This window comes from Peromyscus californicus, unplaced genomic scaffold (genome assembly GCF_007827085.1).
Source record: "Peromyscus californicus insignis strain IS unplaced genomic scaffold, ASM782708v3 Scaffold_2__1_contigs__length_46816999, whole genome shotgun sequence".
Classification (NCBI taxonomy): domain Eukaryota; kingdom Metazoa; phylum Chordata; class Mammalia; order Rodentia; family Cricetidae; genus Peromyscus; species Peromyscus californicus.
This window is the reverse complement of record NW_026294540.1, coordinates 44,153,951-44,179,326: the sequence shown is the minus strand read 5'-3', so window position 1 is coordinate 44,179,326 and position 25,376 is coordinate 44,153,951. Positions and strand designations below refer to the sequence as shown.

The following is a 25,376-nucleotide window of genomic DNA, read 5'->3' as shown; positions in this document are numbered from 1 at the left end:
TACCAGAGTATTTTAAAGTTGTTTTTATGATGAATTTGTAGACTTTTTTAAAATAAAAAAAGTAGTCATGAAAACCTTGACTTTGAATCTCAAACTCTCTCTATTCGACTTTAGGTTTGGGGTTTGGGTTTGATGGAGCTGGTTCAGAAGGATAACATAGTCAACAAATCTATTTAGAGTTTGAATTGTGGATAAACTAATCCTGTTTCTAAGTTAGGTATGAGCCCTTACCCTGGACATAAGGAGCTTTTGTTATGGAGACTTGAAGAATGTCCCGGCTGGGGCATTGCCAGTTAATAGATTCAGACAGATGGATTTTGATGACAGGCTGCACTGTTCACACCCCTTTAGCAAATGTTTTTGAATATTCTCGAGTAGCATGCTTAACTCGAAAACAAATATGGATTTGCTTGCTTTAGAGTCAGTGGTAATTATTATCATTAGTAGAGTGTACCAAATACAGTTCTGTTTTGGCATCGTAGAGTGCTAAGTTCGTATGTCACATTACGGCTCTAGACCCTTCACAGTGGTGTACACACACGGCAAACACGCTGTGAATCTGAAGCCCGGCTTCTGGCCATTGTGAAATGTTGTGTTTACTTATTCATCTGCCCAATGTCAGTTATCATCAGCAGTGGGAAACGCTTTATGAAATCACCCAGAAGAATTTAAGGTCTGGTTTGGCGTTTTTCCTTGTTGGAGTCTGTGAAGGCTATGGAACTAAACCAGAAAGGAATTGTACTGGACCAGCAATCAGATGGACACAGGGAGCTAGGGAGTTTCCAATTGAGTCATTTTGTAGAGTCCCAGAAACTCTAGTGAACACCAGCCATACCTCTGCCCATAGTTACCCCTAAACATCATTCTCTCTTGGTGTTAAGCAAATGGACTGCCAGAGAATCTAGTTGAAAATGTAGAAAACTGAAAAAGCAGGCAACTGGAACTAGGGCTTTGAAGTTGGTGTAATCAGAACATAAGCACATGCTTTAATATTCAGTGTGCCTCTTTGGGGAAAGGCGTTTCGCTAGGCTCTTGGCATAGTTGGAAAGGAGTCTTCATCAATCTCATAAGCGCTCTATTGGTAGATTGCCCTACGAGATAAACCGCATATTTAATTGTAAAGAGAAAGGTGCTGAACACCTCTGCAGAAGCTCCACAGCAAGGAAACACGTGGGTTAGAGCATGGCTGGGAATGTTGGAGTCCGACACCAAGAACCCATGTAAGATGAGACTGGTGAGCACTGCGGACACACTGCAGATCACTTCATACTTGTTGGCTCCACATTGTAGCTCTGGGTAGAGGTATTCATCTTCCGGTTGGACTTGGGCAAGTGAGATGATTCATCAGGTAAAGATGCCTGCAGCCAGCCTGAGGGACTGAGTTTGATTCCCAGTCCCCACAGGATGGCAGGGGAAAACCAATTCCTGAAAGTTGTTCTTACCTGTGTCTGCATCTGTATCTCTAAGTTTCATTTGAGTGGGTATGGAGAGTTAAGAAGAGCACACTGCAGTTCCCTCACCGTGGCCTGGCAACTGTAACTAGCATTATAACTAGTATTCTAATAGTAACTGTATCTAGAGATAGTGGGTATCTCCAGAGACCTTGTTCTGGTTGTGTATCCTTTCAAAGACTGGATTATTACTCGGATCTTTAACATTGTGAGGTACGTGTTGTGCTTTGGTAGACAGCCGTTCCTTCCGTTTTAAGTGCTGGAAAGCTTGGTTTGTAAAGAGAAAATGCATCGAGTCTTTTTGAGCCAGTATGGAGGGAGGGCTTTCCTGAGCTGTCTGCATCCCAGACGGGCACTTCCACAGCTCCCGCATGGCATCTACGAAGCAGACAGCTGTCGTGGCCCCCGGCGGCTCCGGCATTTGTTGCACTTTTCAGACATTTGACATTTTAATGAGCAGGTGTAAGCTTCTAAGTTTTGTTTTTTGCTGTCTTTTTTTTTTTTTTAAGAAAATACGATTTTTATTTTTGAGCTACAAAGCATAATTTCTGGTTTATTTGTTGGGAAATGAAAATATCAGATGCACTTTTGATGTATTTGTGGCATTTTAAGGTTCTCAGCCAAACTATGTAAGAACTCTGGCAAGAGGCTCCTCCAGCTATGGGACAAAAATCATACTGAGCATATTGTTTTGAAGGCTTGTGTTACTAAGATGCCAGGCTGTTTACTTGTACTCTGTGTTCACTGTGAGGAAACACGAGCCGGCCAGTCTTCCTTGCTTATCATCTGGCTTGAATTATTATATAAATGATCGTATCAGACACAGCCATGAGTAGTTATGTGAAATTGGTAAGCGAAGTGGATTCTGAAATGGGCTATTTTTCTAGGAGTCACATGCATGCTAATCTCGACACTTTGATTAACGAGTAGTGGATTGATGCATCTGTGGCCAAATGCCTGCTTTACTCAGAACATTCTTCTGTACACATGTCATAGCAGAATTAAAAAAAAAAAGGTGTTAGAAGATGAAGTCTTTTCCTTGTAATGAAATAAGTTTACCTGATTTTAAAAAAATTCTCTATAATATTTAAAAGGTAACAAAACTCAGCAAAAATTATGAATGAATGCTCTGCATATTTAGAATTGTTGAAAGAACAGTGAAGGACAACTCCTGTCAGCAAGGTTTGTTTACAAAACACATTGCGGAGGAGATGGGTTTGGGCTTGGCCGAGATGGGGGTGAGCCGTGGGGACTGGTGCTCAGGGGTAGCATGCAGAGGGCAGAGGAGCCTTGTCTTCAGTTTGATGACCACTGGGCTGCCTGACTCAAGGCAAGGTGCTCCCCCACTTAACTCACGTTTTTTTCATCTTTAAAATGGAGATGATGATCCTTTTTTTGAGAAACTGTATGTAAGAGGACAGTAACAGCATGGTGTAAGTTAAGTTTTTAAAGTATGAACCTTTACTGTTTATCGTCACTGTTTATTTATGGAGATGATAGAGACCAGGGGGTTTAGGTACAGGATGTGCTGCACCCAAAGGCTGGCGAGATGGCTCAGTCAGTAGAGTGTTAACCGGGTGAGCATGAGGACCTCTTCCCTCTTCCCTTCCTTTCTATGCCAGCAGTGGGTTCAAGTTTCCCAACAGGCTGGCCAACACCTGCCCAGCCTTTTCAATGCATCCATCCTAGAGCAGCTGTGGATAGCATGCCCTGAGGACTGGCGTGAGTGCCTCACTTAGGAAAGACACCGAGGAACTTGTCACGTGCATTGTGTATGTTCTTTGAGGGACACGGGCTTCAAAATTCTCTAACTCCTTTTCATTTGGATTCTTTGTCTTTGCTAGGCTGCTCTAGTTCTTCGTGTTTCTCAATTCTTAAGTCTCTTTGGATAAATTTCCGGTGACTATGTCATTTGGTGGGTTGGGTTCTCATTTGCTTGACGGTGCACTGGCGGGCACATGGTTTCTTATTGTCATCAGGTGCCATTTGTCGATTGATCTGTTTCTCTTGTTGCTTTACATATCACTTCTAAGAAAGAAAAAAAGGCCTAATCCAAGGTCACCAGATTCTGTACTTTTATACTTTTTTTCTAAGAATTTTACAATCTTACTTCTGATATTTGAGTCTCGAGCCCATTTTGGATGTATTCTTTTTGAATACACACACACAAAGAGAATGATGTCAAGGAAGGGTCTAAATTCATTCCTTTGCACATGAATATTTGATGGTCTTACACAATATATAGTTGAACTGAACTGTCCTGGCATCCTGTCAACACATTCATTCTTACAATAAAGTGAATGCCAATTCTTTATGAATCAAAAATGAGGGAGTTGATTGCTAGTTGTATTGTCTTCCAAATGATTGGACTACAACAATATCTCTGTTGTTTCATCTATAAAATGAGGGTAATAATGCCTCACTGTATCATTTAAAGTATATATTATTAAGTAAAGACAGAGGCCTAGCTCAGTTTTTAAAAAACTTACTGGCTTGTTTACTCATAAATATTAATATTATATGTTAATTAAAAAAAAGAATCACAAGACTTATTCATTTATTCATCTGTCTATTCAAGAAAAATAAATCAAGTGTCTTTGTTAGAATAAGCATATTGAAGAAATAAAATCTTTGCTCTTATGGAGCTCACTTTGTACTAGAGGATACATGAAGTAATAAATCAGTAATCATATAACATAACAGCAGATAGGATTAAGGGTAGGTGAAGGAAAAACTCACAGATTTTAGAGAACCAGGCGTGAGTATGAAGTGTGAGAAAGACTCACCAAATGTGGTGCTATGTGGGAAGAGATCTAAAGAAAGGGACAAGATGAGCCTCTAGAGGAGTAGTTCTCAACCTGTGGGTCATGACTTCTTTGGGGAATCGAAAGACCCTCTCACAGGGGTTGCCTAAGACCATCAGAAAACACATATTTACATTATGATTCACAACAGTAACAAAATTACAGTTTTGAAGTAGTAATAACAAAAAATGTTATGGTTGGGGGGGTCATCACAAAGTGAGGAACTGTACTAAAGGGTCGCAGCGTTAGGAAGGTTGAGACCCACTGGGCTAGAGTGGTCCAGACCAAGAGAGTGTGGTGAACAAGAATGAAAACAAGGCTCTTACAGAAATCTGCAGGAGAGGGTAGTGGCTCGAGTCAGGAAAAGTGAGTGACATCTGGTTAGAGTGCTCTGGAAAGCACCGTTAGGTGATTATTGATAGGTTGTAGGATGATTCTTCAAGATTTGGTTCAAAAGACAGGCACATGATGGGGTCTTTTAAGGAGACAGACAAGTCTACAAAAGAACACTCGCTCGGGGAGGGAGGGGGACACGGAGTTCTATTGGGGACATTAGAAATCTAGTGGAGAAACCAGGTAATTCAGACAGTTTAGAGAAGTTTGGAGAGTTTAGAGAAGACCATATTATAGATGGTATGACTTGAAGAATCACCAGGATGTCTTCAGTGGTTAAAGTCAGGACTGGCTGAGGTCCCCTGAGTAACTAAGCAATAGAAAGAAGAGAAGGACACAGATGTGAGCCCTGAAGCAATTCTGCCGTAGCTCAGTGAGGGAAGAATCTTGTAAGAACCTGAGGTGGTTAAGAACAGTATCTTATTGTCAAACCACGGGAAACGTGATGCCCCAGAAGCCAAGTGAAGAAAGAATTTGCATAAGGAGAGACTAAGCTTGGGTGTCAACATTTTCTGAAAGTTCTGCAAAGACAAGGAAAAAAAAAAAAAACGACACTGTACTGTCGTGATGGAGATTACTGGAGACCTTGCCAATATCATTGCCTGACAAAATGGGTCTGTGATAGACAAGAGGCTGAAGAAATAAGTGCAGTATCCTCTGTGGGTGCCGTAGTCCATGCACAGTCATATTACCCATGCAACTTATGGTCCAATTCAAAGGCAGCACAGTAGACTGAAAAGAGCTTAAGAACTGGAATCAGACAAACCTGTGCTTACCAGTCCTTGTTTTACTGACCTGGAGCAAATCACTGTCTAAATTCTGGACTTATTTTCTCTTGTGTATGAATTAGAGATAATAATATATACCACTCACATGATATTGGATGAATGTCCCATTCTGAAACAACTTGTGTCACATAATTGTCCCACTATAAATTAATTATATTCTGCTCATTTTATTTATGTTGTGCATAACATATGCGTGTGTACATGTTCATGTGTGTTGATGCACGTCCACATGTTTCCAAATTGGTGTGGTGGGCAGAGGTTGGAATCTAATGTCTTCCTCTATTGCTCTCCATTTTATTTTTTGAGACAGGGTCTCTCTAAGACCCTGAAGCTCGACAGTCTAATCTGACAGGCTGGCCAGCAAGCTCCAGGGAGCCAACTGTCTCTACCCAGTTACTGGGATTACAGCACTTGCTGCTGTATCCAGCTTTCATTTAGCTACTGAGGACTCAAATGCAGGTCCTCTTGTTTACACAGTACACACTTCACCCACCAAGCCCCCTTCCCAGTTGTGCTGATTTTGTTTATAATCCCCAAGCGAGATTGCTGTTCTACACTGCTTGTTACAGACAAAGCCCTTGCTTTGTGGGAGTGAGAGGACCACACAAGAGAGGAGACCCACTTGTGTTCTCACTGGAGCTTTCTTGGGAAAGAAAAAACGGAGGCACATTGCTGATAACTGAAACAAGCCATGTGTGAGTGATAGCAAGTGTCTCAAGAGGCAGCCTGAAGGAATAAGGGCTTTCTTTTACTGGGGAGAAAGACAGAAAATAGGGTGCAAAGATCCCTAGAGCCAGCATGATCTTTATATAATCTTCATGTAATTTTAAATGAAAAAATGTGTGTGTGTGTAGATGTAACCAACCGTCTTATTAAATAAGAAACACAGAACCAATGCAAAGAAGAAAGCCAAGAGGTCAGAGCTAAGAGCTAAAACTTTACCCTTCCTCCTGCGGTGGTCCAACCTCTCCGAAAGAGAGCTACTTCCTGTATTAAAGTCTTTATAAAGACTTTCACTTCTGCCTTCTCATTGGTTGTAAACCCAACCACATGACCGCCTCGTCACTGCCTGTCTGTACAGACCTCCAGGTCTTCTATGGTTGGTATTGAGATTAAAGGCGTGTGTCTCCAATGCTGGCTGTATCCCTGAACACTCAGAGATCTACCTAGCTCTGCCTACCAAGTGCTGGGATTAAAGGTGTGCTCCACTACCGCCCGGCTTTCCTATGGCTTGCCAATAGCTCTGACCCCCGGGCAACTTTATTTATTAACATACAAATAACATTTTAGTACAAAATAAAATATCACCATATGTGTGCTCGTTTTTTCCACTTGATTAAGAAAGATCTCAGCGCCTCTGTATATCTGAGTTTGAAAGCAGTCACAGTTACTAGCTAGAAGTAGCACAAACATGCACAGCAAGTCCATAGCCCCTCGCACTCATTTTAGAGATAACTCTACACCATCTAGGAGCATCAAGCACTGCTTCTCAATGCTGTTTCCTGGGTTGCAATTGCATGGCACTCAGGATTCCATGGGGAAAATGCTATGTTGAGTTTCCAACTGACATTTTATTCTTTATTATGGGATTTTTGGCCTTTCCTTTTTGATGTTTAACATATCTGTTGCTTTAATAAAATGATGGAGGTGTTGAGTTAAAAGGCGTTAAATTTAAGTTTCACTGCGATTTTTTTTCTTGAAAAAAATATTCCCAGGGTATGAAAATCACAGAGTCTGAAATTCTTCATCTTAAGAAGCACAGCTTCTAAGTCCTACAAAGATTGGGTCACTTAACTGTGAAGATATTGCTGACAGTTAATAATTACCATTGTTATGAATGGATGATGACTTTGCCAACAGAGCCCTTTAGGAATGTTCTTGTCCTATCAGACAGCCAAAACTTCTGTTTACATATAAAATTCAAAGTCTGATTTATGTAAATAAATTCAGAGCTGTGCCATTTAATTTTAACTCCCAACCTCTACTGAAAGAGGTCGACCAGATGCTCAGATCACATCACACTGAATATTTGTGACAATCCTTCATGGAAGAATTTGATGAATTGGATGAAGTAGAAAAGTGAAGTCTTGCCAAGCGCTTTTATGTGCTAATTCATGCTTCTGTAGTTTTTCACTTCACATTTGTGTCACAAAGACAGGCATCCAAGGGGAGCTAGAATAAGATCATTTTATTTGATATCAATGGAGATGAGCATGTCTGCTTTTGGTAGAATATTCTACAAAATGTCTTATGTTGTTTCTCTTTCCAAGGATGTTAGAGAGCACACACATCATCCAGATCTTGTATAAATGTTTCCAACCGCCACCAAACAGCCATGCTCTCCTAAACCTTTTGCAAACGTATTTGTTCATCGCTTATTTTATTGATATCTCATTTTTTGACCTCACAGCTCATTCAATCACGTATATTCTACTCAGTCAGTCTTGTGCATTCTACTAGACACACTACCAGATAGGGTGATTATAAATGACATAACTTTTGGTCTCCAGAACTCCATTATTACATATTACACAATAGGACATAAAGTACCAATGTTTTACTGGAAGTATTGTTATTGGGGAAGTACACCAGCTTTTGATGTTCTGACTGGCCTAGGAGTTAATTCTGCCTCTACTGTTTACTTTTATGACTCTCTCTTTGTAGCATGGGGATAATAATCCTGATATCACTTGGTGTTTGGCTGTATCACTAGTTGTTATAATAACTAAACAAGGTACCATTTTCATTCACTTATCAAGTGTTCACTAACCATATGCATAAAAGAAACATCCACAGCAAAGATCCTGGCGTGATGTGAGTGTTTGATCAGCGTCACAATCATTTCACCTTTCACTCTGTCTTGATTCAGGGAACTGGCCTTTAGCCACAATGTGTTATGCTCAAGTCCTTATCTTGGTAATATGTCTGAACATTTCTCCCAAGCCTACGACATTCCACCCAGCATGCACTGGAATTCTGTTATCGGTGCCTGGGGGTAGCTGATGACCCAGGACTGCTTTGTCGGTTGCCCTTAGGATAGTCCTCATCAGATTTTGCCAGCTTTGGAGTTTATGTGGTGCCTCTGCCTACATACGAGTGTCAGTACAGGTCTTATCCCTTGGCCTGGGTGTGGCTTGATAGATTTCATAATTCAATTTGCCCTCACTTTATTCCCTAAAAATGAATTGCTTTCCGGATACCAGCCCCATACTGAGTCTTCATAATGTGGCTATGCCACATCTTACTCTGGGGATCAACACATTGAGGTCAAGGCTGACTTACAGCTCCAGATGGTGTGGGCCACAACTGCGTATATGGTAGAGATATCTGTCAGAAGATTGAAATACAAAACAATAGTATTAAAAGTACATTCGGTCAACAGACAGATCAGTGTGTGGGGAAAACAGAACAGATTGTTCAGCCAGGCGCAAGTGGAGGGTTTCAGATGCGACAGACATGAATTCAGTCATGTAAGAAGGGTTTACTAGTTGCCTTAAAGAAAAGATGTGGGTGAGTGTCTTGAATCCTTATCATTGGTAGTATTACTGTGGTCATTTCATCTCTCCCAATGCCAGTTGTATTACTAATACGCTGTTTTTTTAAAAAAGGAATGGAATTGTACTGCATGCCATTTGAATAAAAAAAAATTTCAGCTCGAGGCGTGTGCAAGTCTTGTAAGGTGAGTTTGGACAAGTAGGTGTGGAGCGGTCTTCAGGAGAGAAGTTGCTAAAAAGCAATTAGATGTAAATATAAATGCACCGAGGACTGGGTGGAGGGAGGTCTTCTGGCAAGGATATCAGGCATGAAGGTGCAGCAAACTGCAAGACCAGCTGTTAGTGCTGCTGGCTGCAGACTGGGGTCAGGAGGATGGACACATGGAAATAGTCAGTGCACTTGCTGGCTTTCCTTAAGGGTTCATAAAACCCTTTATTACTAAAGCAAGCGTTTGCTCATGTTACACTGCCATGAACTTCCCCAGTGGAGTAAGGACTCTTTCTTCCAAATGCCCTGCTTTTCTAAAACCAGATATGCCTGGCAGTGCACTCAGGAAAAACGTCTCAAAAGTGACATCTTCAGTTATATTTCCTTACACTAGATGCTCATATGATCCTTACATGTTTGTTCCTGGGTGACTTTCAGGGTTCTTGGGAATGTCCAGCAGCAAAGATGGTCATTTTATAAGGAAACTAGACGCAAATTGTATGATTGGGCTCAGAGTTTCAGTTCCAATAATTCAAATCTAACCATCTTGGAATTTATTTAAATCGGCTAAAAGTCGTCACCACCTACAAAGAATGCTATTTCTTAGAAAAAGATATTGAGTGGGCCTCTGTTCAATCTGGCTCAGCCAGTAAGTTGTTCTTCATTCTTTGTGGAATGTGTGTTGTTTATTATTACAGGTTTTGTTGTTGCTTTGATCTGAATAAGGTGGTCCCAAATAAAGCTGTCTCTGAAGCCAACAACAGGTATTCCCACTTTTCTTGCAGAGTTTTCGTTTGTTTTGATTGGGAGAGCAAAGCCATGTTGCCACATGTCTGCTCAAATGAATTAGCATTACATTCTGAACTGATTCATCTAGAAGGAATGAGTCCACATAGCAAAGAGCATCACACATGTGAGATGTGTTCCTGCAAAGCACACTGGGAACCACCCACTTCCTTATTTTCTCCTCGTTTTAATGACACCATCTCTTGACCTTGAACTTAAAACAGGGAATCAACGGAGCTGCCAAAAAAGATGGGATCGTGGACACGGGCAGGTGGGGCAGTGTGGAGGGGAGAGGCCGACAGGAAGGAGCGGGAACAGGAGAGTGTAGTAAGGTTTCTCAGGACACACGTTTAGGCACATAACATCCCTGCAAAGGGAGTTCTGACTTGAAACACAATTTTACCCTGTGAGGTGTGCATCTGAAACCTGGAACTGGCATTTGAGAGAAAGAAAAGGGAACAATATTTTCTTGTTAAGCCAAAATGGGTTGTTGCTCCTTATGAACGCACGGGTTCGGTGGGCCAGATGGCTCAGTGGGTAAAGGCACTTGCTGCCAAGTCTGACAATCCGAGTTCAATCCCCAGAACCTGCATGGTAGAGAAATCAACTCCTGCAAGTTGTGGTCTGATCTCCACCCACACTCACAAACTATTAAAATGTAGTAAAATTTTTTTCAAAAACTAGGTTTGAATACAGAAATAAATGAAACCACAGATAAACAGTAAAAATGGCTTGGTGACTGTAAGTTACCACTGCATATGTATATTAAAGAAAAATACATATGCTTCATGTGATGGCTCAAATACAACTTTAAAAAGAAAAATAACCATTTGTTCTGATTGGAACTATATATTGAGTGGATGCATCTTGTCTTATATTAAGAGCATTGAGTGTTTTCCAAGGAATTAGAGAAATCACATCATTTTTCCTTCCACATGGAGCTTTACATGATAATCTACACGCAAGAAAAGCACAGTACATGTTCTGGTGGAAACTCCACTGCAGCCCCTGGCACTCTGGCATCCATATAACCAAAAAGCCTGGAATGTTCTGGTGGAAGCCCTACCTTCCTGCCCAGACCCTGCCCCTCAAAAAGTCTCGCCAAGCATGGCTCCCCACCCCCAGAGATGCTCAAGACCACTCCCACTGGGGTTAAACTGCCCCCCAGAAAACAGACATACGGTTTTTCTGTTCCTCATCCCTGTCTCCTCTCTGGGGGTCTGGAGAATCACTCACGAATGCTTTACCCATTAAACTGGAGCTTTTTCTAATTCGGTTTGATTTGGTCTGATTTGGATTGCTGATTCATCGGCTGAGAGGCTTATCGGGGTGCAAAAAACTTTTCAGTATAAACAATGTCTCATGTACAACATCGCTTTCCACTCATGTTGAGAGTGGACCTTGGTCCCACACTAACCTACCAACCATAGTGCTCATGAATAGTTCATCACTTTATTCCACAGCCCCAAAGAAATATAGTAAATATTTCTGACTAAATGTATTACTCCAGAGTAAAAGTGATGAAACATGCTGGATTGGTTACTTTCCATTGCTGTGATAAAACACTGTGGCCAAGAAACTTATAGAAGAAGGAGTTTGCATTGGTTTATGGTTCTAGAGGCTCAGAGTTCTCATGGGGAGGAAACATAGGAGCAGATGGTAAACATGGCAGCCAGAGCAGGAAGCTCACAGCCTTTACCACAAGCACAATGCAGAGAAAGTGAACTGGAAATGGCAGAGTGGTTCTTACTCTGAAAGCCTGCCCTCAGTGATGTACTTCCTCCAGCAAAGCTGCGTGCACCACCTAAACCATTCCCAAACAGCTCCACCAGCTGGGGCCAAGCTTTCAGATGGAGACTGTGGAGGACATTCCTCATTCAAACCACCGCATATGCAGATAATTCCTGCCTAAATCCTTCACACGCAGGGCTGCCTCTTTCTGCCAGTGAGGTGTGTTAACACACAAGAATTGAAAGTATTGCATCTCCTTTACTAAGTTTTATTCAAGCGGAAGAAGAAAGCAGCCCATTTTCAACAAGCTCTGAATGTTAATGACCTCTCGTGAATGCTCACATTCATTTGTTCTGTTATTTGTTATAAAGAAAGAAGAGGAACCAGCAGGACAACGTTAGCATCACAGAAGAGTCGGCGGGATGCAGTTAACTCTGTCCTGTCCTATTCAGTGTTATAATGACCACTGTGTATCAGTCTGTGCAGACGGAGGGAACCATGGCTTCCCCTAATGGGGGCGGAGATAAAAAAGGCTGTAAACCTAAGGATATGACCTTTTTGTTTTTGTTTTTGAGACTTACTTTGTAGCCCTGGCTGGCCTGGAACTCATTTTGTATGAGTTTTTTTTTTTTTTTTTTATGTTTTGTATGTTCCAGTATGGAACTCTGGCCTCAAACTCACAGAGATCTCACTGTCTCTGACTCCCAAAAGGTGTGCCCCACCACACCCTGCTTCTAAGGATATAATTTTAAAAATTGTTTCCCTTTTGAGGTCACATCCTGATTTCCTTTCTTGTAATCTTTTTTCCTCTTTCTAAAATTAATTCTTTGAGCATTTTATAGTTTTTTCTTTTTAAAAATAATTCTTTGAGCATATCATACAGTGTGGTTTGATCGTATTTACCCCTTCCCCTAAACTCATAGATCGAGCTATCCCCTCCCCCAGCTTTTTGTCCCCTTTTCTTTTAACAGTTGGTACTGCTGTGACCTTCTGGAGTATGGCCAAGCTACCAGGGTCACATTTTTAAGAATGACTCTCACCATTAGCTGGGCATAGGACTTTATACCCATCTCCCATGTCCATGCTGGGGTTGTACCTGCCCAGAGCTTGCACAGGTCTTGTACATGCTGTGATAAATGCTATGCGTTCATAAGTGCCAGTGCCCCTGTTGTGTCCAGAAAATACTGTTTCTTTGTAATTAGTCACTGTCTTATGCTCTTCCCTTAACTAAGCTATACCTGGAAGAGCCACCAGCATTCTTATTAGCAAAGGAAAAATTAAAATCAACTACACACGTAAGAGAGTGTTGGCAACATAGTCTCCCAAGCACTAAGTGAGGAGTAGCTGCTTGCTGCCTCCCTGACCTTCATTTGAAAAGAACAGTTGCAGGGCTCAGGGTACAACATTCACCTTGTATACATAGGGTCTGGGTTTGGTCCCCAGAAGCACAGAGAGCAGGAACTAGTTGGAAAGAACTGTACTCAGTAGCGTTATAATCAGATGTCCTGCACCTAGGAAGCAAATGGCCTCTCTCTGCAAACCTAATTTCCCCCACCTCTCCCTCTCCTTTCCCTTCTCTTCTCCCTCCTTTTAGAGAAACAGACCATCTGTGAAGACTTAAAACAATGAATCAGTAGTAGATCATTTATGTCTCCTGCTAATTTCTAGAAATTAGATTCTGTATGAAGGAAATCTTATGGGGACAGGCTAGTCAGGGCTTGAAAATATCTATTCTTCACCCCCAACTCCAGAAACGTTGTGTGTGCATGCGTGTGTGTGTGTGTGTGTGTGTGTGTGTGTGTGTGTGTGTGCGCGCGCGCGCGCGCGCGCGCGCGTGTGTTTTGCATGTATATGCCTGTGGAATCCAGAAGTCAACATCTGGTCTTCTCTTCTATTGCTCTCTATGTTATTTTCCAAGTCAAGGTCTCACTGAAGCTGGAGCTCCCTGATTAGCTGGCCTGGCTGGTCAGCAAGCCCCAGGAATCCACCTGTTTCAGCTGCATGGTGCTGGGGTTGCAGGAGTGTGCTAGAATCCCAGAATTTTGTGTGGATGATAGGAATCCAAACTCAGGTCCTCATGCTTCCATAGCAGGCACTTAGTCAGCTTAGTCAATTCCCTCAGACAAAATCTGTATTTTCTGTGAGACGATTTATGTTTTAAAAGACAAATAGAAGACGAAAAGTCGTCTATAGGATTCACACACTTTTAAAAATGCAGACATGCGTGTTGACAGGTGCTGCTCGATCCTTTAAAAATATATCACAAACTTTCCAAGCGTGTTGGCTACAGCAGGTCTCCTGTTCTACCTTTGTGGTGCATGGTCTATGTCGTTTATCTCCACAGGGGCTTTTTTTGTTAGGAGAAATAAAAAAGATGTAAATTGTTCATTGGGAGATGGATTGATTCTAGAACCAGTGATGATTATTGTCCATGGAGGTGACTGTGGTTTAATTGTTCTCCCTCCAGAGACAATCAATAAGATGGTCTTGCCAAGTGTCCTGGAGCAAATGCTACTAAAGCTCCGTGTGCTGCAGGACTATTGTTTCCCTAAATATAGCCCCTTTGTGTGGCGGTCCAGGAAACCCAGTGGTAGAACGAAACAATGGAATCCTGCCCAGAAGCATTTCTCAGTAGGCAACCCTTTGATAAAAGCAGACTGGCGAGGAAACGCCACAATTGTTCTTAGTCGGTAACTGTTGAAAGTGTTTATTGATAAATGGATAATATGTGGTAGGCTGGGGACAGAAAAGGTTCCTGCTCTTCTGTGATTCCTAAAGGAATCACAGGTGATGGGTACACTGTGAGCGCCTAAGGAGTGACATCAAATTTGACCCCTTAATGCAGAATTCAGACTTTATTGTATACTGGGTCTATCTCCAAAGTGCTGATGAGAAAGAAGATCAACACTACCTATGAACTGCATGTAAGCCTTTCTCCAAGTCCCCTCTGCATGTCCCCTGCAGGGAAGCTAACCAGGCCTGGCCACTTGGTTCAACAGAACCTCACGCTTTAATACATCGTAATTTTTACATAAATTTCTTACAGTATTGCGGTTGTACCACTTGTTGGCATCCGCAGTTGAAGGGAAATCTGTGTGCTTTATCTCCTTATGTTTGCTGTTAAGTAAAGGCATCGCTTGGTATCCATGGGGACAATTTTCAGATCTTGCTATTATAAGAGACCACAAATGCTCAAGTTCCTTTAAAAACGGTACATGACTTAAACACCAGACAAAAGACTTTTTTTGTTCCTTTGTTTGTTTGTCGAGACAGGGTTTCTCTGTATAACCCTGGCTGTCCTGGAACTCACTCTGTAGACCAGGCTGACCTCAAACTCAGATTTGCCTATCTCTGCCTCCCAAGTTCTGGGATTAAAGACATGTGCCATTACTGTCCATCTAGAGAGAAGGCTTTGAACTTCATTGTTTTTCTGAACTGGAGACTCTCAATACTTAGTTGGAGTATGTAAACACCAGGGCTTTTCTTAAGGAGACCAATTCCATGATTATGAACAGGAACAGCTAGAGCAGGGACAGGGGTGTAGTTCCCTCACCTGCAGATGATGAGAAACAGTCACCAGCTCTTAGGATTATTTTGGAATTAGGTTAGATATTCATGTTAACTGTTAGAAATGCTGCCTGGCACACGAGTCTTCAAAAAAAAAAAATGTAAGCTGTCAAAACTTCAGCATCCTAACCACAGAGGTGACTGAGCCCAGTCTGCTCTGGGTATGTGTGATAAATATCTCAGTCAGTTCTTCATCCTAACCACAGAGGTGATTGAGCCCAGTCTACACAGGGTACGTGTGATAAATATCTCAGTCAGTTCTTCATCCTAACCACAGAGGTGATTGAGCCCAGTCAGCACTGGGTACGTGTAATAAATACCACAGTCAGTTCTCTGCTTGCAGAGCCCCTTGGCCCATTGCTGGTGCACAGACGGTACTCACTGCCAGGCTTTGCTGATGGCATCTTGTTTCCTTCTCTCTCCTCTGGGTAGCTGTGCATTTGCATCTTCTTTGTGCTAAGCATCATCACTCCCCTGGCAGAACAGTGCCGGTCCTTGACCTCAACGTGCCTCATTGCATTCAGTCTTACTAAATTCTGCTCTGACTGCTGATGTCTTCCTGAGCATGCTCTCTATAGGCTCAAATGAGTAGAAAGGAAGAGCTATAGCCCTGAGAACTTTGTTGAAATAAATATACGAGCCCAAGTTTTCCAAGAAAAAAAAATTCAAGGTGGAAGTTACAAAAGAATACCAATGGGATGGACTGACTGCAAAATCTCACCAAACCTGCTCCCTACTTCTGACAGCACGAGACCTTGAGGTGCCTTCTAGAACTTGCATTGGGAGATTATGAGCTGTTCTGTTTTTTTAGTCTCATTTTTAAGGATCATTTTGTATGTGTGTATCCGTATCTATGTTGGTGCTTGTGTGTATATGCACACGAACACATATGTACAATCATGTGAAATCCAGGTGACATCTTCATATGTCATTCATCGTAGGTGCTCTCAGTAGCCTGGAACTGCAGAAGTGGCTAGGGTAGCTAGCCATTGAGCTCCAGGCATCTATATGTCCCTGTTTCCCCACAACTGGGATTACAAGGAAGCGTCACCAAGCCTAGCTCATTTGCATGCATACTGGATATTGAACTCACCCAAGATTAATTTCCATCTTTTGTCCTGGGTTAGATTTTGATCCATTCGTCATCGTTCATTGGATCCATTCATTTGTCAATGAATGTGCATATTTGATCAGCTTGAGTGTGTGCATGTGCGAATGCTCATGTGCATGCATGAGTGTGTGCGTGTGTGTATTCGCACACATGTGTGTGCATGTGTCTGTGTGTGTGTAGACAGCTGTGCTTTATACGGGCATATAAACCATTTGTAGGCTTCGGAGAGACCATAGCGTAAACAGCAGTCGAGTGGCAACACTCAAGTCTTTACAACAGCAGAGAGAAGGCAAACCTCCTGTGTTCAGGGGAAACTAGACACAGTGTTGTGGGTCCTCTGGGCAGGGCACCCACCCCTGTGGGATGGAGGCAGTCGTGCGGGGACGAGTGCACATGGCAAGGGTTTGGAAAGAGAAACTAACAGACTGTTTTCCCTTCCCTAGATGTTTGAACATTGAGATTTTGCTTAACTGTGTCAGGCGCTCAGGGCCCTGAGCCTCGAAAGGCAGTGTCTGCAAACTTTGGGCTGATGGGTATCTTTTTCTCTCTGCCTTCCATCACTGAGAGTGCTGGAATTTCCCTGAGGCTGAGGCTTCTCCTCTGCATCCTCCAGTGTGAACTAGAGGTTCGGCTTCATCTTTTCATCATATGAGGAATGTAATTAGTCAAAATGTTTGAAAAGTGGAAATCCAAGGTACAGCACCCACGGCCAAAATTACCTTTTAGCACATTTTCTTTATGCTTTTATACTATACATTTTTATTTCTAAAGAACTGTAACCGTTCTACATTCCCCAGTACTTTGCCTCCTTAATGTTTTATTTACAGTGTTGATTGATTAATAAAATGCCAAATCTAGGTCTCCTAATGTAATCCACACTGAGAACAAGCTAAGACCAAGGAGAGACACTGAGACCCCCAAAGCCTGGAAATGAAAGGAGGTATTTAAATTTATTATAAACTGTGCCTCTTGGAGATCATTTGTCCTTTACAGCAAACACATTTTTGGTGCTCATAAGCATTCTCTTGTGATTGATTAGTGATGAGTCATGCTGGCGGGGCAGTCTAAGGAGAAGGAAGCCACGCCTGGTGATCCCTGCAGTACTTGGTCTGTTTAAACAGGTCTGTACCATGAGACTCAATATGATTATGGTGGCGCTCTGGGAGGTTGTCCAGAGGCCACTGTGAACTCTGATAGTCACCAAACTGCCTTCTCAGGAGAAGCTCCATGTATTTGTGCACATATACTTGCTAATAGGTAAACATTCCCCCAAAAGGCCATTCAGAACTACTCAGTGGACAAACCTGGAAACAATACACTAGGCAGAATAAGCCAGATGTATGTACAATCTAAAAGTGAGCTCAGAAGCAGAGTAGAACAGTGCTCACTAGGGACTTAGGAAGGGGGATGGGTAGAGTAGGGGACATTGATCAGAGGGTGAGACTTGTATCCATCACCAGCTGGATAAATTCTGGAGGTCAGTCTTCAGAGGTGACTATAGTAAATGACTGTTTACTTAAAGTTAGATAAGAAAGCAGATTTTAAATATCCTCACCCCCAGCAACCATGGGTATTGGTGGGTATGTTAACCTGACTGTGGCGATTAATACAAAGTACATACATATATCAAACCATCATATCACAGATGTAAAATATGTACAGTTTTAGATTTTTTTCCCAAAGGTCAGAAATAGGTTTAACTTGTTCTCCCTAAGGCTGAGGAGTGAGTAAGGACCCTCCACAGAGGCTCACATTACCACCTAACTAGCCACTAGATGCACACTGCTCTTTGCTTTTTGAATCATAGATATTTTTGTTTATCACCAGAACAGACAAGATAAAAATAAATCACCAGAGACAAGGATCATGAATGGAAGCCATCTTGAGGATTCCAAAAACTTTTAAGTCTTATCCTTGAGTTCAAAGTTGTTGAGTACAGAGAATCCTCACTTAACGGCAGATATTAGGAGAATACACAAACACCACACAGCTTTCCATCAACCACAAAACAGTTTGGGCCAGCAGACACAGCCTCCCACACAGCTCTTAAGAAGTGGTGTAATGGTGATTTCTTTTCCGTCCTCTCCCGCGTTACTTCTTCTCCATGTCATTCTTTTCACACCAGCCGTAGTGATGCACAGCTGAACTCACAAATAAGTACAAAGAAAGTACAACCCACAAACTCTCCTACAATGCCACACTAGATTACAAAAGGGCAAAGCCAATGCTGTTCAGTGTACGTGCTCACTGCAGTGATATTGCACTGCTTGGCTGCGTCCGGGGTTCTGAGCCTAGAGGAAGCGCCACATTTTCAAAGGGATGGTAGCAGACGGAAGTCAGTACAAAAGAAAGCGAGCATCTTGGGGAGTAGTAATAGCATGAGGTGAGATGAGAAGAAAGGTCTAGCCTATAGAAGGTTCTTATAAATGGCATATAATGACTCTCTGGTAGCACCTGAAGGACAGTTCTTTGTGAGACGACATAGATTGGTCCTGCTGCATTCCCCATGGCAGAATGAAAGCCCCTGGCTAGAAACTGTACAGAAGAATAGCCTGGGGTTCTCTGTAAGAGACTATGGTCTGGGAAGGCAGAGGAGAAATTGGTCTCACAGGAAAACTAAATGATGCTTAATCAGCTGGACTAGAAGACGTTTAATGTCTCTTCCAAATCCCAGATCCACAAACTGCTCAGGACAGATGCGGTGCACAGATGGATTTGACCCGAGCCAGTAAGAGCCTCGTGTAGTTAACGTGTCCCGTGACTGTCCGCAGGTCTGACTGGTAATCAAACTAGAGTATAGTCATGATAATGTTTCCAAAGGCAATAGGGTGTTTTTAAAAAATTATTTTATGCGTATGAGTGTTTTGCCTGCATCTGTGTATGTGTACCATGTGTGTGCAGTGCCTGTGGAGGCCAGAAGGGGGCGTCAGATCCCCTGGAATTTGAGTCACGATGGTTGTGAATTGCCACATCAGTGCTGGGAACCAAACTTCAGTCCTCAGTAAGAGCAGCCAGTGTCCTTAACTGCTGAACTGTCTCTCCAACCCCAGGACGGCACTAAATTTTAACTGATGAGCCTCCTGGATGGAAGGGGGGTGGGGAACCTCTGGCCCATGAAAGAACTGAGCCAAGTCAGTTTTGGTTGAATGGGTCATGTATGGGTCATGGCACCAAGCCAGGACAGACAAGATCACTGGCCATCTGAATTAGAACTGATGATTCCCGGGGCCTCTGCAAGACCCATTCAGGGCGAATTAACCTGTGGCCATGCACAGTACTGAAACCGTAGGAGTACCTGATCTCAAAATGGGAGCCATGGTCTGAAGCTGGAGATCCAGTATGATGCCTGTCACCAAGGTCTGTGCTCACAGCTGTGAGCATTGGCATCACTGGCTTGCAGGCACTCAGCATTAAGCTTGTAGTGCTCATAGACTGGGAGGGCCATTGGCACAGACAGAGGTAGGCACACACATCACAAATAGTGCCCTCCCCCTACGGGAAGGCTCTAACATCCACCCGCATCCTATGGGTTCATATGATTTCAAAAGCAGCCTTTTGAATCAGTTCTGCACTTCTTCTGCCTGCCACCTGTATCTCAGACATTCCCCTGCTTGGCAGCCTTCCCTGGGCTCCCTCCACACAGAAGGCCTGAAGAGGAGGCTGGAATGTGTGTGAAGGAGTAGAAGGAGCAGCAGACAGCCGCAAGCGCTTCCTGGCTCCTGCCAGGGCACTCCTAGCCCTCTGCCTTGTGTGTGCAGGATTCCACTGGGTGCCAGTCTGGGATCATCAATCAAAAGATGAGGGCATTTTGAACATCCCAAGTTTCGTTTAGAGATCAAATTTCAAGGTTTTGACTGCATCTGGAATATTTGCCTTGAGAGTGGCTACCACAGCCCAGGCCGAACAACTGCCATTGGCCTTGAAGTAAGCAGAAAGCAGAGGACAAGGACATGGGGACACACAGAAAGAAATCATTCCACCCCAGTCTAGTCTGGTGAGCCAGTGAGTTTACTGAAGTCCTTACAGGTCGGTGGGTATGAGGTTCCTTAAAGGAGCACACAGCTGCATCACTAAGACGCCTAGCCTGGCTTGGCTGACTCACACTGCTGCTGCTGAGGTCACTTTAATGGACTTTGAGAATCTGTAACCTTCTGAATTTCCTGAGCCTTGTAAATGTATTTTGCTCCCAGAGTCTTATGAGTCCGCTTAATTCCTCCTGTGAGGAAATGTTTCAATTCATTGGAAACAGTTGCAGAACAGATTCGTCACAGATGGACTGGGTTGTGTGGGCACAATCACTGCTTCCCTTTGAGCTGAGGCTAGTTCTCAGCCACGGCTCCTAAGAGGTCCCATGTCCATCAACAGTCAAGTGGTCTGGACTCTGACTTACTGCTATAGGATGCACAGATCTCAGTCTCAGTGGGATTCGACCCATCCCATGCTTGTATTTCTATTTACACATCCCAGGAGTGCATACCAATAAGGAAGTCTATAATGATTTTCAACATATTCCCAACATTCTATCGCCTAATGGTTTTCCAGCATTTTTTACAGTGCAGGACTTTGCCTTTGCTGTTCCTAGTGAGTGTTAATAGAAAGGGTTAAAATGTCATCAGCTTGGAGACACACAGTGGCTCTGCCTGCACTTGCTTGTGGCCTGGGCCATTACTTCACCTCTATGGGTCTCTACCTCCTTTCCCATAAAATACAGTACCTCACTAGCTGATGAGGAGATTTGTTAAACACAAGAACTGTACGTGGCAGAGGCCTGGCGTGCGGTAGGTGCCCAACACGGTTAGTTGGCTCAGTTGTCCTCACTTCTTTTTTTCTGTTCTTTTTGTCTTAATCTACATCTGCCTGTTCCGTGTCTGAAACAGTGAGCAAAGACTGTTCTAGATTGGCAGAGAAGACAAATCAAGCAAAAACTAGAAACCGACACCACAGATTCCTCCCCATTTTTAAAGGAACTAGAATGGAAGTAAGGGTCAGCCATGAAAGATCCTCTTACATTTGGGTCTCTCCCCCTTTCCTTTCCTCCCTCAGTCTTTAGTTCTCCGCTTACTTGTTCACCAGAGTAGAGTGGCCGTTGTCCCCATGATGTGCAGGGTGGACAAGCCAGAAAGTCAACAGTAACTTTAAAGAGAACAGAGCTGCCCACCATGGTTGGGCTTTCCCCCACCAGGACCATGGGAGGAAGGCAATCCATGAGCAAAGGTTTCATGGCAATGGCAATAAGTTACCACAAAGCAAGTTCTCAGTGATCTCACCCCTCTGCTTTAAATAAACTGCTTTAGAAATACAAAGTGATGAAGCCACGGTGGGCAGTTGGCCGGATTAACAGACACCGCCTGGACTCTAATATAAGAATTAGGGGCGTTGCATATGGTGTAGAGGAGACGGGGCTCTTGGCCTCGGATGCGCTTGGCTGGCTTTTGTGGTATCAGGCCTTTGTTCTAAGTTGAATCTCTTTCAATCAAGAATCCAACCCGCCCCCTGTCAAATTCAGTTTGTGTTCTTTGTTGCCCATCTATACAATGTTGTTTTCATGTCTGTGTGCTTACATGTCAAATTGTACACAGTTACAGTCTTGATGTTTTCAGAGTAAGACTGTGGGCTTTTTCCAAGCACATTCCTCATTATACGAACAAGGAAACAGGACAACATGCCACAATTTTTTCCCCAGTAACTACAGTGCTTCTGAGGAAGAATCATTGCAGGAATTAAAAAAAAAAAAAAGTAGCCAAGAAAGCAACTAACTACAGTTTTGGCGCTTGGGATGTCCAGCCTTTAAGGGTTATTCATGACTGTAAAATGACTACACCCTATTTCCTGCCTTTACTTAGTTTCTTGGATCACATACAGTATTCCTGAACACCATGCCCTTCTTTCTCTCTTCCTCCACCCTTGCTCCACACCCTCACTCACCCCAGTGAAAGGTGATAACGTCCCATATCTGGCTTGATGCCCCTGGTGTTAGACTGTCACGCCGAAAGCACAGGCCCAAAGTAGCTGACAGTAGTTAGTGTCTCAGTCCCACAGCAGTCAGAGCTGCTGCTGTGAACTCAGCTAATAGCATCTTGTACTATGTTAGAATTTAACTACTCGGCTCCAGGCTACTGATATACCCAGCTTCACATACCTCTCACCCTCTACAAAGGATGTGGGAGAGCAAGAATCTTTAGACCGACATACGAACACAAAGCCCATGATCTGATTCTTTTCTACCTGAAAACTATCTTTGTCTCTTTTTGCATAGTCATCACATGAGGCTTAGTCACTATTGCCGTGAGAGTATGTTATAAAATTAGGCCAGCAAAACTTTCCACAAAGAAAGGCACCAAATGCTGACAAGCAACATGGGGCAATAATAACAAGAAGGTCTCAACTGGGGTCTTGTTAAACTTCTAAAGACTTATTTATTTGATGTGTATGCCGGTGTGCCTGAGGGTGTGCATGTGCAGCACATAAGTGCAGTACCCACAGACACCCAAAGAGGGCGTGGGATCCCTGGAACTGGAATTGCAGGCAGTGGATGGAGAATCGCCTTGTGGGTGCTGGGGATCCAAACCAGGTTCTTCACCACTAAACCATCTCTCCAGCTCCCTGTTACACTTTAAACTGAAAGTTTCCAGTTAGTAGCTAGGCTGTTTCTCATTCCGAGTCAGCCAAAGTCAGCCAAAAGCGAGAACAACATATCCATGTGCTTCTCAACCCAAAGAACTTCATTCATCAGCTCCTGGCTTAGAATTTGATAAGTTTTCTGTGGGCTTCTTTTTTTTTTTTTTTTCTCTTTTGAGGTCAAACACTTCTAAAGAGGAAAAAAAAATGGGGAGGAGAGATTCTGATTACTCTCATGTTGTTCCTTAGATATGGTCAAACTGAGTAGCAGTTTCTGTATCCACACTCTCTGGTTCCCAGCCTGTGAGCATGTGGGTATAGAACTGTCCTGCAGGGAGAGCTCTTCCCAGTGTCCCAGAATTCCAGGACTCCATGTCTGTCCCTTTGGAGATTGAGTTGTTTTTTGTTTTTGTTTTGTTTTGTTTTGTTTTTTTTAAGCCTATCCAATATCTCTGCCTGGGTCTGGCTTGCTACATCACTCCAGTCAGAAATACTATTGTTGACTAGCATTGGGTTTGTCTTTCTCTCTCTTTTTTCTTTTTTAAATCGAGACCCCTTCCCATGTGACCCCTTCCCATAAGTCTTTACAAGCATTCCCCGTGGCTCAGCAGGTCCGCAGTCTTTGCAAGGATACCTGCAGCCTGTGTGGTGATTCTCGGCAGCGGCTTCAATGTGACCCGTACTTTGCATTTGTTTCATGGTGATTAAAAACTGGGGAAGCAGACAAATTAAGGGAGCATGGGTGGGTGCTTAGTAAACAACCCTGCACAGGTCATCTCTTTAGCTGTTGTCTGTGAGAGCCCTTGATGCTCCATCACATGGTGGTCCAGAGGGTCTTTATGTGCCTCTGGTTTCAACATAGGATTAAAAAGTTTGTTTTTTTCTTTGAAACGTTTTATTTGATTAATTCCGTTGTAATGAAGGCTAACATTTTACACCCAGGGACCCGTGCTTATTTGAAATGATTTATTTAAGCAACACAGCTACCCCCCCCCCCTTTTTTTTTTAAACCTAGTTGCGGCTGACGTTAGGAAGCCGAAACACTTTCTCTAACTTTCATAACCTGAAAGGGTTCCTATGCCAGGGCTTGTTCGGCCCCTCTTGAATTCTCTGTGCCTCTCTCCTCTCTCGGCTCTGGGGTTCGGGGTCTTGGTCAGCCCCAGGCGCTTCCATGCTCTATTTGCTTTAAGCCCGGTGTGAAGGATCTGCTGGTACAGCTTCTCGGCCGGCTCGGGCCAGACAGCACGCCCAGTCCCCTCTCCGCGCGCTTTGATTGGCTCCCGGGGTCACGTGAGGGACCCGGAGGGTTGGAATTCTGACTTGTGGCTTTTGGCACTCCTTTTTCTTTTTAAAAATCGCTGGGTCTGTGGCTGTCTCCTGGGGCTTGGTGCCTTTGACCGAGGCTGGAGACAGCTGCGAACAGCCACGGGCAGCTGAGGTGGCCGTGGGAGCTCCCCCGAGATGTTCAGCCAGGTGCCCAGGACCCCGGCTGCAGGCTGCTACTATCTAAATCCCATGACACCTGAGAGCCAGGAGATGTACTTGCGATTGGATCAGACTGCCAGGCGCTCTCCCTACAGGATGAGTCGGATCCTAGCACGCCATCACCTAGTGACTAAAATTCAGCAAGGTGAGTTGCGGGCACTGCCAGGGTGCCACTCATTTCGGTTGGCTCTATCTTGTGCTGCTTACAAAGTTATTGTTCGCACTGAACACCGCACGGATTCCTATGCCACGCTGCGGGGGAACTCTTCCAGATAACTTTAGACTCCAGTTATAAGCAGTCTGTGACAGCACTGAGCGCCGCAGAACTCACAAAAATATTTCCCAATTGGACACGAATCATGAATTCCAAATCCTCTGTGTGTCAACAGAACAAATGGGAAAGGTTTACTCAGTGTGTGTGTGTGTTGGGTAGCTTTTCTGCAAGTAAACGCATACTCCGGTCACATTTTAAAAGTGGACACTTGTTTATTTAATTAAGGAGAGACCAGAGGGTTAGGGACTAATGTCCAGCTTGCCTGGAGTTTATAGGACGTCTTCACTGAAGGGAGCAGTGGGAATAGAATCTGTGCTGAAGGCCACTGGGCTGACAGCTTGAATTACATTCTTTTCCTGCCCGTGTGTTTGTGTGGATAGTCACCACTGATTTGTTGATACTGTTTTCTTGCTAAAGGATAAATGTGACTCTTCACCTCAAAGCAGAGCCTGTGACTACACACACTTAGGAGCACTGGCTTCCTAAGGCAAAGGGACAGTACTGATTATAGGCAGTTAGGCGATCCTTTTTAATTCTCAAAGGGGGGGGGGGAAACCCTTGTACCCTGAACATTAATAAAACTCATGTTTTGTTTCATTTAAAGGCTTAAAGCTTAAAACACACTTTGTACGGCATAGAATGTAAAGGAAGCCCCTGAGCTAGTGA

The 25,376-nt window shown here is 43.4% G+C and overlaps 1 protein-coding gene across 5 annotated transcripts in view; it reads left to right on the top strand.

The window, feature by feature from the left end:
- Stard13 (StAR related lipid transfer domain containing 13) overlaps positions 1 to 25,376 on the top strand; it is a 394,637-nt gene that overhangs the window by 207,299 nt on the left and 161,962 nt on the right. For 2 of the 5 annotated variants that reach the window (XM_052754621.1, XM_052754619.1), the window contains exon 1: positions 24,283 to 24,581. The exons of the other annotated variants lie outside the window; for them this stretch is intronic. In XM_052754621.1, the coding sequence (XP_052610581.1) occupies positions 24,413 to 24,581 (169 nt within the window). In that variant the 5' untranslated portion in view covers positions 24,283 to 24,412. Of the gene's footprint in view, positions 1 to 24,282; positions 24,582 to 25,376 lie in introns of those variants that run through there. 5 annotated transcript variants of the gene reach the window in all.